Consider the following 16,325-nt stretch of genomic DNA (forward strand, 5'->3'; position numbering starts at 1 on the left):
AGTTAGTTCACTCTACATCCTAGCAACAAGCAACAACAATAGACATCTCTAGTTAGTTCACTCTACATCCTAGCAACAGCAATAGACATCTAGTTAGTTCACTCTACATCCTAGCAACAACAATAGACATCTAGTTAGTTCACTCTACATCCTAGCAACAACAATAGACATCTAGTTAGTTCACTCTACATCCTAGCAACAACAATAGACATCTAGTTAGTTCACTCTACATCCTAGCAACAACAATAGACATCTAGTTAGTTCACTCTACATCCTAGCAACAACAATAGACATCTAGTTAGTTCACTCTACATCCTAGTGCTCAGAAATATGTATCTATCCCCTAACAACATGGCTACAGTGGGTTGGATTGTAACAAGGGCATTTCCATGTATAAGGCACTAACATATACATTTGGTGTCAAATGAAAGCTATGAGTCTAGGCTATAATTCTCTGAAATTAAAGAATATATATAAATGTTTAAAACATTTTCCATTCTGAAAATCAGGGATAAACAAATGCTTTTATTTCTGGTCAAACAGATAGAAAATGCGTCTTAGAAAACAGTAGAGTATAGTTCAGGAGAGGAGATTAGATTAGAGTACATTATAATCTACTGTGTTGTACTGTAATGTACTGTACTCTACTGCTGTGGTGTCCAAGCCTGTGAAACATAGACGTTTTATGATTGGTACAGATTTGGTCAGGTCAGGACCAACCAAATTTGGTCTTGTTTGCAGAGGCGGAGCTCATTAAAATAATAGCCAGTGTGTAGAATGATACCAAAACATGCAACGTAGGATTCTACGTTATTCTCCCTTGTGTACCTATCACCGTGAAGAGAATGACATTCATCATTATGCATTTCTGTATAGTACAGATCAGGAACCCATGATGTCATTCTGTTACCCATGGAATTTCCCACAACCGTTCCCAAAATGTTTTATAATACAGTTGATTTGTCACGTTCTGAACTTTATTTCCTTTGTTTTGTCATTATTTAGTATGGTCAGGGCGTGAGTTTGGGTGGGCAGTCTATGTTTGTTTTTCTATGATTTTGGGTATTTCTATGTTTCGGCCTAGTATGGTTCTCAATCAGAGGCAGGTGTCATTAGTTGTCTCTGATTGAGAATCATACTTCGGTAGCCTGGGTTTCACTGTGTGTTTTTGGGTGATTGTTCCTGTCTCTGTGTTCGCACCAGATCGGGCTGTTTAGGTTTTCTCACGTTTATTGTTTTGTTAGTCTGTTCATGTATAGTTTTCTTTATTAAAGAACTATGAATAGAAACCACACTGCATTTTGGTCCGCCTCTCCTTCACCACAAGAAAACCGTTACATGATTGTGATGATGATGATCATTCCACATGACAACCAAACCCCACATTCCACGTGACAACCAAACCCCACATTCCACGTGACAACCAAACCCCACATTCCACGTGACAACCAAACCCCACATTCCAGGTGACAACCAAACCCCACATTCCACGTGACAACCAAACCCCACATTCCACGTGACAACCAAACCCCACATTCCACGTGACAACCAAACCCCACATTCCACGTGACAACCAAACCCCACATTCCACGTAACAACCAAACCCCACATTCCACGTGACAACCAAACCCCACATTCCACGTAACAACCAAACCCCACATTCCACGTAACAACCAAACCCCACATTCCACGTGACAACCAAATGCAAACATTTACAAATCATTCAAAGAAAAACTTTCTCCACACCCATTGCATAGTCTTCACATTTTGCTGCCTTAAATTTAAATCTAAAATCTATTTTAAAAAAATCGAAATCTATTTTTTCTACAGATCTACACAACCTATTCCACAAGTTTCAAAGTGAAAGAAAATGATATATGAACATTTTCCAAATAAATAAAAATTAAGATGTACTGTGGTGGCAGCCTCATGTTATGGGTATGCTTGTCACTGGCAGAGATTAGGGCGTTTGTTAGGATAAAAATCCATTTGAATGGCGCATAGCCCATATAAAACATTTGTGGAAACCGTGCCTCAGTCTTCTGAAAATCTAACATTGGGATATAGTTGTATTTTCAGCAGGAATATCACCAAATATTTAATGCCAAAGACACCAGAATGGCTTGTCCTGAGTGGTCCAGCCGCAGTCCTGACATAAATTTGCTTGAAAACCAGACACAAGGTTTGATAATTGCTGTCCATCAATGACTCCTAACCAAATTTACTGAGCTTGAGCAATTTTGACAAAAACGATGGAAAAATGTTGCCCTAAGAGTTGTGCGAAGTTGGTTGAATCTTATTCACAATGAATCACAGCTGTCATGGCTGCCAAAGGAGCTTCCACCAAGTGTTAACTCTGGGCTGAGAAGACACAATGCATCATTGTTCTTTTAGTTTAAGGCAGCTACATGAGCTGGTGAAACTGAGTCAGGTTTGTAGGGCTCCTTGCTCACACACTCTTTTTCAGTTCTGTCCACAAATTTACTATAGGATTGAGGTCAGGGCTTTGTGATGGCCACTCCAATACCTTGACTTTGTTGTCCTTAAGCCATTTTGCCACAACTTTGGAAGTATGCTTGGGGTCATTGTCCATTTGGAAGACCCATTTGCGACCAAGCTTTAACTTAACTGATGTCTTGAGATGTTGCTTCAATATATACACATCATTGTCCTCATCATGAGGCCATCTATTTTGTGAAGTGCACCAGTCCCTCATGCAGCAAAGCACCCCCCACAACATGATGCTAACTCCCCCGTGCTTCACGGTTGGGATGGTGTTCTTCAGCTTGCAAGCCTCCCCCTTTTTCCTCCAAACATAACGATGGTCATTATGGCCAAACAGTTCTATTTTTGTTTTTGTTCAGACCCGATGACATTTATCCAAAAAGTACAATCTTTGTAGCCTTGACATCATTTTCTGGAATTTTCCAAGCTGTTTAAAGGCACAGTCAACGTAGTGTATGTAAACTTCTGACCCACTGGAATTGTGACACAGTGAATTATAAGTGAAATAATCTGTTTGTAAACAATTGTCGGAAAAATGACTTGTGTCATGCACAAAGTAGATGTCCTAACCGACTTGCCAAAACTATAGTTTATTAAGAAGAAATTCTTGGAGTGGTTAAAAAATGAGTTTTAATAATTCCGACCTAATTGTATGTAAACTTCCGACTTCAACTGTATATATAGACTCTCCATCCATCTAATATATAACCATGTCTATCTCCCCCTCTCTCCTACTCTGCTTCCCTCTGTCCATCCATCTAATATATAACCATGTCTATCTCTCCCCCTCTCTCCTACTCTGCTTCCCTCTGTCCATCCATCTAATATATAACCATGTCTATCTCCCCTCTCTCCTACTCTGCTTCCCTCTGTCCATCCATCTAATATATAACCATGTCTATCTCCCCCCTCTCTCCTACTCTGCTTCCCTCTGTCCCATCCATCTAATATATAACCATGTCTATCTCCCCCTCTCTCCTACTCTGCTTCCCTCTGCCCATCCATCTAATATATAACCATGTCTATCTCCCCCTCTCTCCTACTCTGCTTCCCTCTGTCCATCCATCTAATATATAACCATGTCTATCTCCCCCTCTCTCCTACTCTGCTTCCCTCTGTCCATCCATCTAATATATAACCATGTCTATCTCCCCCTCTCTCCTACTCTGCTTCCCTCTGTCCATCCATCTAATATATAACCATGTCTATCTCCCCCCTCTCTCCTACTCTGCTTCCCTCTGTCCCATCCATCTAATATATAACCATGTCTATCTCCCCTCCTACTCTCTCTGTCCCATCCATCTAATATATAACTGCTTCCCTCTGTCCCATCCATCTAATATATAACCATGTCTATCTCCCCCTCTCTCCTACTCTGCTTCCCTCTGTCCATCCATCTAATATATAACCATGTCTATCTCCCCCTCTCTCCTACTCTGCTTCCCTCTGTCCCATCCATCTAATATATAACCATGTCTATCTCCCCCTCTCTCCTACTCTGCTTCCCTCTGTCCATCCATCTAATATATAACCATGTCTATCTCCCCCTCTCTCCTACTCTGCTTCCCTCTGTCCATCCATCTAATATATAACCATGTCTATCTCCCCCCTCTCTGAATTGAAGAGGATATTCAGCCACGTCGGTTTGCTCCTCAATTCATACACCTTGGATGGAGAGAGAGGGAGTGGCAGTGTTAATTTCATGAATCTCTCTCTCTGTCTCTCTGTCGATGTCTCTCTCTCTCTGTCTCTCTCTCTCTCCTTTATGGTCTGAGTCCGTATAAAAAAAAAACATCTCTGAGTAGGAAGGGTGCGTCACTTGAGTGGGTTGAGTCACTGATGTGATCTTCCTGTCTGGGTTGGCGCCCCCCCTTGGGTTGTGCCATGGCGGAGAACTTTGTGGGGTATACTCGGCCTTGTCTCAGGATGGTAAGTTGGTGGTTGAAGATATCCCTCTAGTGGTGTGGGGGCTGTGCTTTGGCAAAGTGGGTGGGGTTATATCCTTCCTGTTTGGCCCTGTCCGGGGGTGTCCACGGATGGAGCCACAGTGTCTCCCTCCTGTCTCAGCCTCCAGTATTTATGCTGCAGTAGTTTATGTGTCGGGGGGCTAGGGTCAGTTTGTTATATCTGGAGTACTTCTCCTGTCCTATCCGGTGTCCTGTGTGAATTTAAGTGTGCTCTCTCTAATTCTCTCTTTCTCTCTTTCTTTCTCTCTCTCGAAGGACCTGAGCCCTATGACCATGCCTCAGGACTACCTGACATGATGACTCCTTGCTGTCCCCAGTCCATCTGACCGTGCTGCTGCTCTAGTTTCAACTGTTCTGCCTGTGATTATTATTATTTGACCATGCTGGTCATTTATGAACATTTGAACATCTTGGCCATGTTCTGTTACAATCTCCACCCGGCACAGCCAGAAGAGGACAGGCCACACCTCACAGCCTGGTTCCTCTCTAGGTTTCTTCCTAGGTTCCTGCCTTTCCAGGGATTTTTTCTTAGCCACCGTGCTTCTACACCTGCATTGCTTGCTGTTTGGGGTTTTAGGCTGGGTTTCTGTACAGCACTTTGAGATCAGCTGATGTACGAAGGGCTATATAAATCAATTTGATTTGATTTGATTATAGTGTTAGGTAGGGGGACCTGCGCTGTCTAAGTGAAGGTAGGAAAACCCTGTTTTAGGCAACACCTTGCTGTGTGAGGATAGACTGAGGAGACCAACGGTACATCTTGATGTGTGAGGATAGACTGAGGAGACCAACGGTACACCTTGCTGTGTGAGGATAGACTGAGGAGACCAACGGTACATCTTGATGTGTGAGGATAGACTGAGGAGACCAACGGTACACCTTGCTGTGTGAAGATAGACTGAGGAGACCAACGGTACATCTTGATGTGTGAGGATAGACTGAGGAGACCAACGGTACATCTCAGGAGCTTTGTCCTCCATAGAGAGATAACACCAAAAACACATACCTCACTAGACTTCAACAACAGCTGAATTAATCCCCTAGCAAGGATGTGTATACAGACTGAATAAGGAGGCCAACATACACAGCCTGTTACAAACACAGCCTGTTACATACACACCTTGTTACCAACACAGCCTGTTACCAACACAGCCTGTTACCAACACAGCCTGTTACCAACACAGCCTGTTACCAACACACTCTGTTACCAACACAGCCTGTTACAAACACACTCTGTTACCGACACACAGCCTGTTACAAACACACTCTGTTACCAACACACTCTGTTATCAACACATCCTGTTACCAACACATCCTGTTACCGACACACTCTGTTACCGACACACTCTGTTACCGACACACTCTGTTACCGACACACCCTGTTATCAACACATCCTGTTACCGTTACCAACACATCCTGTTACCGACACACTCTGTTACCGACACACTCTGTTACCGACACACTCTGTTATCAACACATCCTGTTACCAACACATCCTGTTACCGACACACTCTGTTACCGACACACTCTGTTACCGACTCAGCCTGTTACAAACACACTCTGTTACCAACACAGCCTGTTACCAACACACTCTGTTACCAACACATCCTGTTACCGACACATTCTGTTACCGACACACTCTGTTACCGACACACTCTGTTACCAACTCAGCCTGTTACAAACACACTCTGTTACCAACACAGCCTGTTACCAACACACTCTGTTACCGACACATCCTGTTACCGACACATCCTGTTACCGACACACTCTGTTACCGACACACCCTGTTACCGACACACCCTGTTATCAACACATCCTGTTACCAACACATCCTGTTACCAACACACTCTGTTACCGACACACTCTGTTACCGACACACTCTGTTACTGTTATCAACACATCCTGTTACCAACACATCCTGTTACCGACACACTCTGTTACCGACACACTCTGTTACCGACACACTCTGTTACCAACTCAGCCTGTTACAAACACACTCTGTTACCAACACAGCCTGTTACACACACACCTGTTACCAACACACCTGTTACCGACACACTCTGTTACCAACACACCTGTTACCGACACACTCTGTTACCAACACAGCCTGTTACAAACACACTCTGTTACCGACACACTCTGTTACCGACACACTCTGTTACCGACACACTCTGTTACCGACACACTCTGTTACCGACACATCCTGTTACCGACACACTCTGTTACCGACACACTCTGTTACCGACACACTCTGTTACCGACACACTCTGTTACCGACACACTCTGTTACCAACACAGCCTGTTACAAACACACTCTGTTACCAACACAGCCTGTTACAAACACACTCTGTTACCAACACAGCCTGTTACAAACACACTCTGTTACCAACACAGCCTGTTACAAACACACTCTGTTACCAACACACCCTGTTACAAACACAGCCTGTTACCAACACAGCCTGTTACCAACACAGCCTGTTACCAACACAGCCTGTTACCAACACAGCCTGTTACAAACACACTCTGTTACCAACACAGCCTGTTACCAACACAGCCTGTTACCAACACAGCCTGTTACCAACACAGCCTGTTACCAACACAGCCTGTTACCAACACAGCCTGTTACCAACACAGCCTGTTACCAACACAGCCTGTTACCAACACAGCCTGTTACCAACACAGCCTGTTACAAACACACCATGTTACCAACACAGCCTGTTACCAACACAGCCTGTTACAAACACACCATGTTACCAACACAGCCTGTTACCAACACAGCCTGTTACCAACACAGCCTGTTACCAACACAGCCTGTTACAAACACAGCCTGTTACCAACACAGCCTGTTACCAACACAGCCTGTTACCAACACAGCCTGTTACCAACACAGCCTGTTACCAACATAGCCTGTTACAAACATTACATTTAACATTTACCAGTCTGTTTAGCAGACGCCTGTTACCAACACAGCCTGTTACCAACATAGCCTGTTACCAACACAGCCTGTTACCAAAACAGCCTGTTACCAACACAGCCTGTTACCAACACAGCCTGTAACCAACACCCGCATAAAAAGAAAAATAAGGTTGCATGGTGTTCTATTGCTATATTGATGCAATACATTTATTAATTAGCCAACGTTTCTGCTCATACATAGCTGCTTTATTGAGGAAAGTTTCCCTTACTAACACTGTGATACGTGGTTGTCTCACCTGGCTACCTTGAGATGAATGATGTGGTTGTCTCACCTGGCTACCTTGATATGAATGATGTGGTTGTCTCACCTGGCTACCTTGAGATGAATGATGTGGTTGTCTCACCTGGCTACCTTGAGATGAATGATGTGGTTGTCTCACCTGGCTACCTTGAGATGAATGATGTGGTTGTCTCATCTGGCTACCTTGAGATGAATGATGTGGTTGTCTCACCTGGCTACCTTGAGATGAATGATGTGGTTGTCTCACCTGGCTACCTTGAGATGAATGATGTGGTTGTCTCACCTGGCTACCTTGAGATGAATGATGTGGTTGTCTCACCTGGCTACCTTGAGATGAATGATGTGGTTGTCTCACCTGGCTACCTTGAGATGAATGATGTGGTTGTCTCACCTGGCTACCTTGAGATGAATGATGTGGTTGTCTCACCTGGCTACCTTGAGATGAATGATGTGGTTGTCTCATCTGGCTACCTTGAGATGAATGATGTGGTTGTCTCACCTGGCTACCTTGAGATGAATGATGTGGTTGTCTCACCTGGCTACCTTGAGATGAATGATGTGGTTGTCTCACCTGGCTACCTTGAGATGAATGATGTGGTTGTCTCATCTGGCTACCTTGAGATGAATGATGTGGTTGTCTCACCTGGCTACCTTGAGATGAATGATGTGGTTGTCTCATCTGGCTACCTTGAGATGAATGATGTGGTTGTCTCACCTGGCTACCTTGAGATGAATGATGTGGTTGTCTCACCTGGCTACCTTGAGATGAATGATGTGGTTGTCTCACCTGGCTACCTTGAGATGAATGATGTGGTTGTCTCACCTGGCTACCTTGAGATGAATGATGTGGTTGTCTCATCTGGCTACCTTGAGATGAATGATGTGGTTGTCTCACCTGGCTACCTTGAGATGAATGATGTGGTTGTCTCATCTGGCTACCTTGAGATGAATGATGTGGTTGTAGCTAAATCTATACTTATGAAGCTATACTTATTAATCTATACTTATTTCCTGTTAACATATTTGTTCTTCCTTTAGTTTTATTGTTCCTGTGTGTTCTTCCTTTAGTTTTATTGTTCCTGTGTGTTCTTCCTTTAGTTTTATTGTTCCTGTGTGTTCTTCCTTTAGTTTTATTGTTCCTGTGTGTTCTTCCTTTAGTTTTATTGTTCCTGTGTGTTCTTCCTTTAGTTTTATTGTTCCTGTGTGTTCTTCCTTTAGTTTTATTGTTCCTGTGTGTTCTTCCTTTAGTTTTATTGTTCCTGTGTGTTCTTCCTTTAGTTTTATTGTTCCTGTGTGTTCTTCCTTTAGTTTTATTGTTCCTGTGTGTTCTTCCTTTAGTTTTATTGTTCCTGTGTGTTCTTCCTTTAGTTTTATTGTTCCTGTGTGTTCTTCCTTTAGTTTTATTGTTCCTGTGTGTTCTTCCTTTAGTTTTATTGTTCCTGTGTGTTCTTCCTTTAGTTTTATTGTTTCTGTGTGTTCTTCCTTTAGTTTTATTGTTCCTGTGTGTTCTTCCTTTAGTTCTATTGTTCCTGTGTGTTGTTCCTTTAGTTTTATTGTTCCTGTGTGTTCTTCCTTTAGTTTTATTGTTCCTGTGTGTTCTTCCTTTAGTTTTATTGTTCCTGTGTGTTCTTCCTTTAGTTTTATTGTTCCTGTGTGTTCTGCCTTTAGTTTTATTGTTCCTGTGTGTTCTGCCTTTAGTTTTATTGTTCCTGTGTGTTCTTCCCTGTGGAATGAAACAGGTGCAGAACTTTGCTCTGGTGAACAAAGCAACCACTTGTAGAATCTGGCCCAAGAGAGAAGACCCCTATAGGGGTGAAACACACACACACACACACACACACACACACACACACACACACACACACACACACACACACACACACACACACACACACACAGAGACAGTAGGGCGTAGAGATTACTGTACACACACACACACACACACACACACACACACACACACACACACACACACACACAGAGACAGTAGGGGCGTAGAGATTACTGTACACACACACACACACACACACACACACACACACACACACACACACACACACACACACACACACACACACACACACACACACAGAGACAGAGACAGTAGGGGCGTAGAGATTACTGTACACACACACACACACACACACACACACACACACACACACACACACACACACACACACACACACACACACACACAGAGACAGTAGGGGCGTAGAGACTGTACACACACACTGTACACACACACACACACACACACACACACACACACACACACACACACACACACACACACACACACACAGAGACAGTAGGGGCGTAGAGATTACTGTACACACACACACACAGACACATTAGACGTACTGTACACACACACACACACACACACACACATACACACACACACACACACACACACACACACACACACACACACACAGAGACAGTAGGGACTGTACACACACACACAGAGGCATTACTGTTACTGTACACACACACACACACACACACAGACACACACACACACACACACACACAGAGAGACAGTAGGGGCATAGAGATTACTGTACACACACACACAGAGACAGTAGGGGCGTAGAGATTACTGTACACACACACACAGAGACAGTAGGGGCGTAGACACACACACACAGAGACAGTACTGTACACACACACACACACACACACACACACACACACACACACACAGAGACAGTAGGGGCGTAGAGATTACTGTACACACACACACACACACACACACACACACACACACACACACACACACACACACACACACACACAGAGACAGTAGAGGCGTAGAGATTACTGTACACACACACACAGAGACAGTAGGGGCGTAGAGATTACTGTACACACACACACACAGAGGCATTAGAGGCGTAGTGATTACTGTACACACACACACAGAGACAGTAGGGGCGTAGAGATTACTGTACACACACACACAGAGAGACAGTAGAGGCGTAGTGACGTTAGCACATTGAGTGCTGGTTGAATCCTGATCCATGTCGTTGAGTTTATTTCAATGGGTCACACATTTTTTATATATTGTGAGTTTTCCCTATCCTATCCCATTTTTGGTTAGCAGTGGCTATAACGTTAAAATAGTTTTAGTAAATCAAAATCAAATCAAATCAAATGTATTTATATAGCCCTTCGTACATCAGCTGATGTCACAAAGTGCTGTACAGAAACCCAGCCTAAAACCCCAAACAGCAAGCAATGCAGGTGTAGAAGCACGGTGCCTAGGAAAAACTCCCTAGAAAGGCCAAAACCTAGGAAGAAACCTAGTGGCTTTGGAAACAAATCCGAACCATGGATGACTGTCCTTTCGGCCCATAGACTTGCTTTCAAATACAGGTATTTAAGGTCAAGAACAGATACCCTTGACCTCCAGACCTACAGCTGTTAACCAAAAGAAGTGGTTGGGTTACTGCTTTGCTATTAGTTTAAACTGCGGATTGCTCCTTTACTGACCTTAGAGAGGGGCAGGACGAGGAAGGCTCCGCCCCCACTGGACTCCACGATGACGGCCAGGAACTTTGGGTTGACGGCACAGAACGAGCTGTCCCACGTCACCTTGGAAACGCGTATGTCATCGTAGCCCTGCTCCGTCTTCACCGCCTGGCCAAAGACGTGTCGGAACTTACTCTGTCGTACGATGCTGCGACTCATCGCTATAGAGACGAGGGAGGGAGGGGTCGGGGGGAGAGATAAAGTTGAGTGGGAGAGGGTAAGACAAAGATGGAGGTGTGGGCGGGGGAGAGATTGACAATCTCAGATATGCAATTTCCATCAATCGATCATTTAATAATTTAATCGATCATTTCATAATTTATGACGAATATAGGTCTCGTATCATGTGAATCATCCGACTGATCTCTCCTCCTCCATTGAGAAGATACACTATGACCCAATGCCTGTAATTCAGCAGTTGGGTCATCCAAACAACCCCAACATTTTGTTGGGTTATTGATACTGGGTGCAGGTTTATTAATGCTGGGTTATTGCGATATCAAAAGACTAGAGATGTGGCTTTCAGATAGTTCTTTTTGGTCACCCGTGAGCGTAAATGTCATTTTGGTTCATCTGTTCTGTTGTAATTGTCATCACATGTTTTGGTTGAACACTGACAGTGTTGTAGCTTTAATGAGGTTTACACAAGTGCATGAGTTCCTAAAGTGCCTATGCATATCCCGATGTTGGGATAAATAATACATGCCTATGTTGGGATAGGTAAATAATAATGCTCATGTGCAAAAATATTCAAGGAACATCTTTATTTATAGTGTACAGTTATAGTCTAACATGATGAACAGGAATGACATTTTTTCAAAGCAACAAATCAAATCAAATCGAATGTATTTATATAGCCCCTTCGTACATCAGCTGATATCTCAAAGTGCTGTACAGAAACCCAGCCTAAAACCCCCAAACAGCAAGCAATGCAGGTGTAGAAGCACTAACTTTGCTGTTGAAGTATTGGAGTTGTTGAACCCGTCCACAGGATTGGGTTTCCTTTCCTTTTCCTGTGGTTGAATGACCTCGAGGCCTCATGGGTGGAATATTATTTCATGGGTCGATATTTTTCATAATGTCATAATTAATAAACTTTTTTTTGGTGTTTCTATGTCAAACGGTTTTGTTATATTTCAGTCTTCTGTGATGTACACGGAACAAAAAATATAAACGCAACATGTAAAGTGTTGGTCCCATGTTTCATGAGCTGAAATAAAAGATCCCAGAAATGTTACATACGCACAAAAAGCTTATTTCTCTCGGATTTTGTGCACAATTTTGTTTACATCCCTGTTAGTGAGCATTTCTCCTTCGCCAAGATAATCCATTCCAATTGACAGGTGTGGCATAGCAAGACGCTGATTTAACAGCATGGTCATTACACAGGTGCACCTTGTGCTGGGGACAATAAAATGTTACTCTAAAATGTGCAGTTTTGTCACAACACAGGCGTCTCACAGCTGATGAAACTATCGTGTTGTACAAAGGTATACAACTCACACACATGGTTAAAATAAGCCCCCTGTACCATGTGATGAATGAGAGATACCTGTACCATGTGATGAATGAGAGATACCTGTACCATGTGATGAATGAGAGATACCTGTACCATGTGATGAATGAGAGATACCTGTACCATGTGATGAATGAGAGATACCTGTACCATGTGATGAATGAGAGATACCTGTACCATGTGATGAATGAGAGATACCTGTACCATGTGATGAATGAGAGATACCTGTACCATGTGATGAATGAGAGATACCTGTACCATGTGATGAATGAGAGATACCTGTACCATGTGATGAATGAGAGATACCTGTACCATGTGATGAATGAGAGATACCTGTACCATGTGATGAATGAGAGATACCTGTACCATGTGATGAATGAGAGATACCTGTACCATGTGATGAATGAGAGATACCTGTACCATGTGATGAATGAGAGATACCTGTACCATGTGATGAATGAGAGATACCTGTACCATGTGATGAATGAGAGATACCTGTACCATGTGATGAATGAGAGATACCTGTACCATGTGATGAATGAGAGATACCTGTACCATGTGATGAATGAGAGATACCTGTACCATGTGATGAATGAGAGATACCTGTACCATGTGATGAATGAGAGATACCTGTACCATGTGATGAATGAGAGATACCTGTACCATGTGATGAATGAGAGATACCTGTACCATGTCATATACAGTGCCTTGCGAAAGTATTCGGCCCCCTTGAACTTTGCGACGTTTTGCCACATTTCAGGCTTCAAACATAAAGATATAAAACTGTATCTTTTTGTGAAGAATCAACAACAAGTGGGACACAATCATGAAGTGGAACGACAATTTTTTTAACAAATCAAAAACTGAAAAATTGGGCCTGCAAAATTATTCAGCCCCCTTAAGTTAATACATTGTAGCGCCACCTTTTGCTGTGATTACAGCTGTAAGTCGCTTGGGGTATGTCTCTATCAGTTTTGCACATGTACCATGTCATATATAGAGTTGAAATGTATTACATTTTGAGTTTGCATCCCAATGTTACACTATATATACAGTACCAGTCAAAGGTTTGGAAACATCTACTCAATCAAGGGATTTTATTTATTTGTACTATTTTCTACATTGTAGAATAATAGTGAAGACATCAAAACTATGAAATAACACACATGGAAACATCCTCCCCCTCTTTTACACTGCTGCTACTCTCTGTTGTTGTCATCTCTGCATAGTCACTTTAATAACTCTACCTACATGTACATATTACCTCAATTACCTCAACTAACTGGTTCCCCCTCACACTCTGTACCAGTACTCCCTGTATATAGCCTCCACATTGACTCTGTACCGTAATACCCTGTATATAGCCTCCACATTGACTCTGTACCAGTACCCCCTGTATATAGCCTCCACATTGACTCTGTACCGGTACCCCCTGTATATAGCCTCCACATTGACTCTGTACCGGTACCCCCTGTATATAGCCTCCACATTGACTCTGTACCGGTACCCCCTGTATATAGCCTCCACATTGACTCTGTACCGGTACCCCCTGTATATAGCCTCCACGTTGACTCTGTACCGGTACCCCCTGTATATAGCCTCCACATTGACTCTGTACCAGTACCCCTGTATATAGCCTCCACATTGACTCTGTACCGGTACCCCCTGTATATAGCCTCCACATTGACTCTGTACCGGTACCCCCTGTATATAGCCTCCACATTGACTCTGTACCAGTACCCCTGTATATAGCCTCCACATTGACTCTGTACCGGTACCCCCTGTATATAGCCTCCACATTGACTATGTACCGTAATACCCTGTATATAGTCTCCACATTGACTCTGTACCGTAATACCCTGTATATAGCCTCCACATTGACTCTGTACCGTAATACTCTGTATATAGTCTCCACATTGACTCTGTACCGTAATACCCTGTATATAGTCTCCACATTGACTCTGTACCGTAATACTCTGTATATAGCCTCCACATTGACTCTGTACCGTAATACCCTGTATATAGCCTCCACATTGACTCTGTACCGTAATACCCTGTATATAGTCTCCACATTGACTCTGTACCGTAATACCCTGTATATAGCCTCCACATTGACTCTGTACCGTAATACCCTGTATATAGCCTCCACATTGACTCTGTACCGTAATACCCTGTATATAGCCTCCACATTGACTCTGTACCGTAATACCCTGTATATAGCCTCCACATTGACTCTGTACCGTAATACCCTGTATATAGTCTCCACATTGACTCTGTACCGTAATACCCTGTATATAGCCTCCACATTGACTCTGTACCGGTACCCCCTGTATATAGCCTCCACATTGACTCTGTACCGGTACCCCCTGTATATAGCCTCCACATTGACTCTGTACCGGTACCCCCTGTATATAGCCTCCACATTGACTCTGTACCGGTACCCCCTGTATATAGCCTCCACATTGACTCTGTACCGGTACCCCCTGTATATAGCCTCCACGTTGACTCTGTACCGGTACCCCCTGTATATAGCCTCCACATTGACTATGTACCGTAATACCCTGTATATAGTCTCCACATTGACTCTGTACCGTAATACCCTGTATATAGCCTCCACATTGACTCTGTACCGTAATACCCTGTATATAGCCTCCACATTGACTCTGTACCGTAATACCCTGTATATAGTCTCCACATTGACTCTGTACCGTAATACCCTGTATATAGCCTCCACATTGACTCTGTACCGTAATACCCTGTATATAGCCTCCACATTGACTCTGTACCGTAATACCCTGTATATAGTCTCCACATTGACTCTGTACCGTAATACCCTGTATATAGCCTCCACATTGACTCTGTACCGTAATACCCTGTATATAGCCTCCACATTGACTCTGTACCGTAATACCCTGTATATAGCCTCCACATTGACTCTGTACCGTAATACCCTGTATATAGCCTCCACATTGACTCTGTACCGTAATACCCTGTATATAGTCTCCACATTGACTCTGTACCGTAATACCCTGTATATAGCCTCCACATTGACTCTGTACCGTAATACCCTGTATATAGCCTCCACATTGACTCTGTACCGTAATACCCTGTATATAGCCTCCACATTGACTCTGTACTGTAATACCCTGTATATAGCCTCCACATTGACTCTGTACCGAAATACCCTGTATATAGCCTCCACATTGACTCTGTACCGTAATACCCTGTATATAGCCTCCACATTGACTCTGTACCGTAACACCCTGTATATAGCCTCCACATTGACTCTGTACCGTAATACCCTGTATATAGCCTCCACATTGACCCTGTACCGTAATACCCTGTATATAGCCTCCACATTGACTCTGTACCGTAATACCCTGTATATAGCCTCCACATTGACTCTGTACCGTAATACCCTGTATATTGTCTCACTATTGTTATTTCACTGCTGCTCCTTAATTACTTGTTACTTTAATTTCTTATTCTTATCTGTATTTATTATACAGCATTGTTGGTTAGAGGCTTGTAAGTAATCATTTCACTGTGAGGTCTACTACACCTGTTGTATTCTGCGCATGT

General features: G+C 43.2%; 1 protein-coding gene across 1 annotated transcript in view; it reads right to left on the reverse strand.

Moving 5' to 3' along the window:
• Window positions 1–16,325, reverse strand: part of LOC118383144 (coronin-6-like) — a 35,830-nt gene that overhangs the window by 17,511 nt on the left and 1,994 nt on the right. The window contains exon 2 of the mRNA XM_052529272.1: window positions 11,189–11,388. Coding sequence (XP_052385232.1) covers window positions 11,189–11,386 — 198 coding nt within the window. The 5' untranslated portion in view covers window positions 11,387–11,388. The remainder of the gene's footprint in view (window positions 1–11,188; window positions 11,389–16,325) is intronic.

The sequence above is a fragment of the Oncorhynchus keta genome, chromosome 11 (genome assembly GCF_023373465.1).
Source record: "Oncorhynchus keta strain PuntledgeMale-10-30-2019 chromosome 11, Oket_V2, whole genome shotgun sequence".
Taxonomy (NCBI): Eukaryota; Metazoa; Chordata; class Actinopteri; order Salmoniformes; family Salmonidae; genus Oncorhynchus; species Oncorhynchus keta.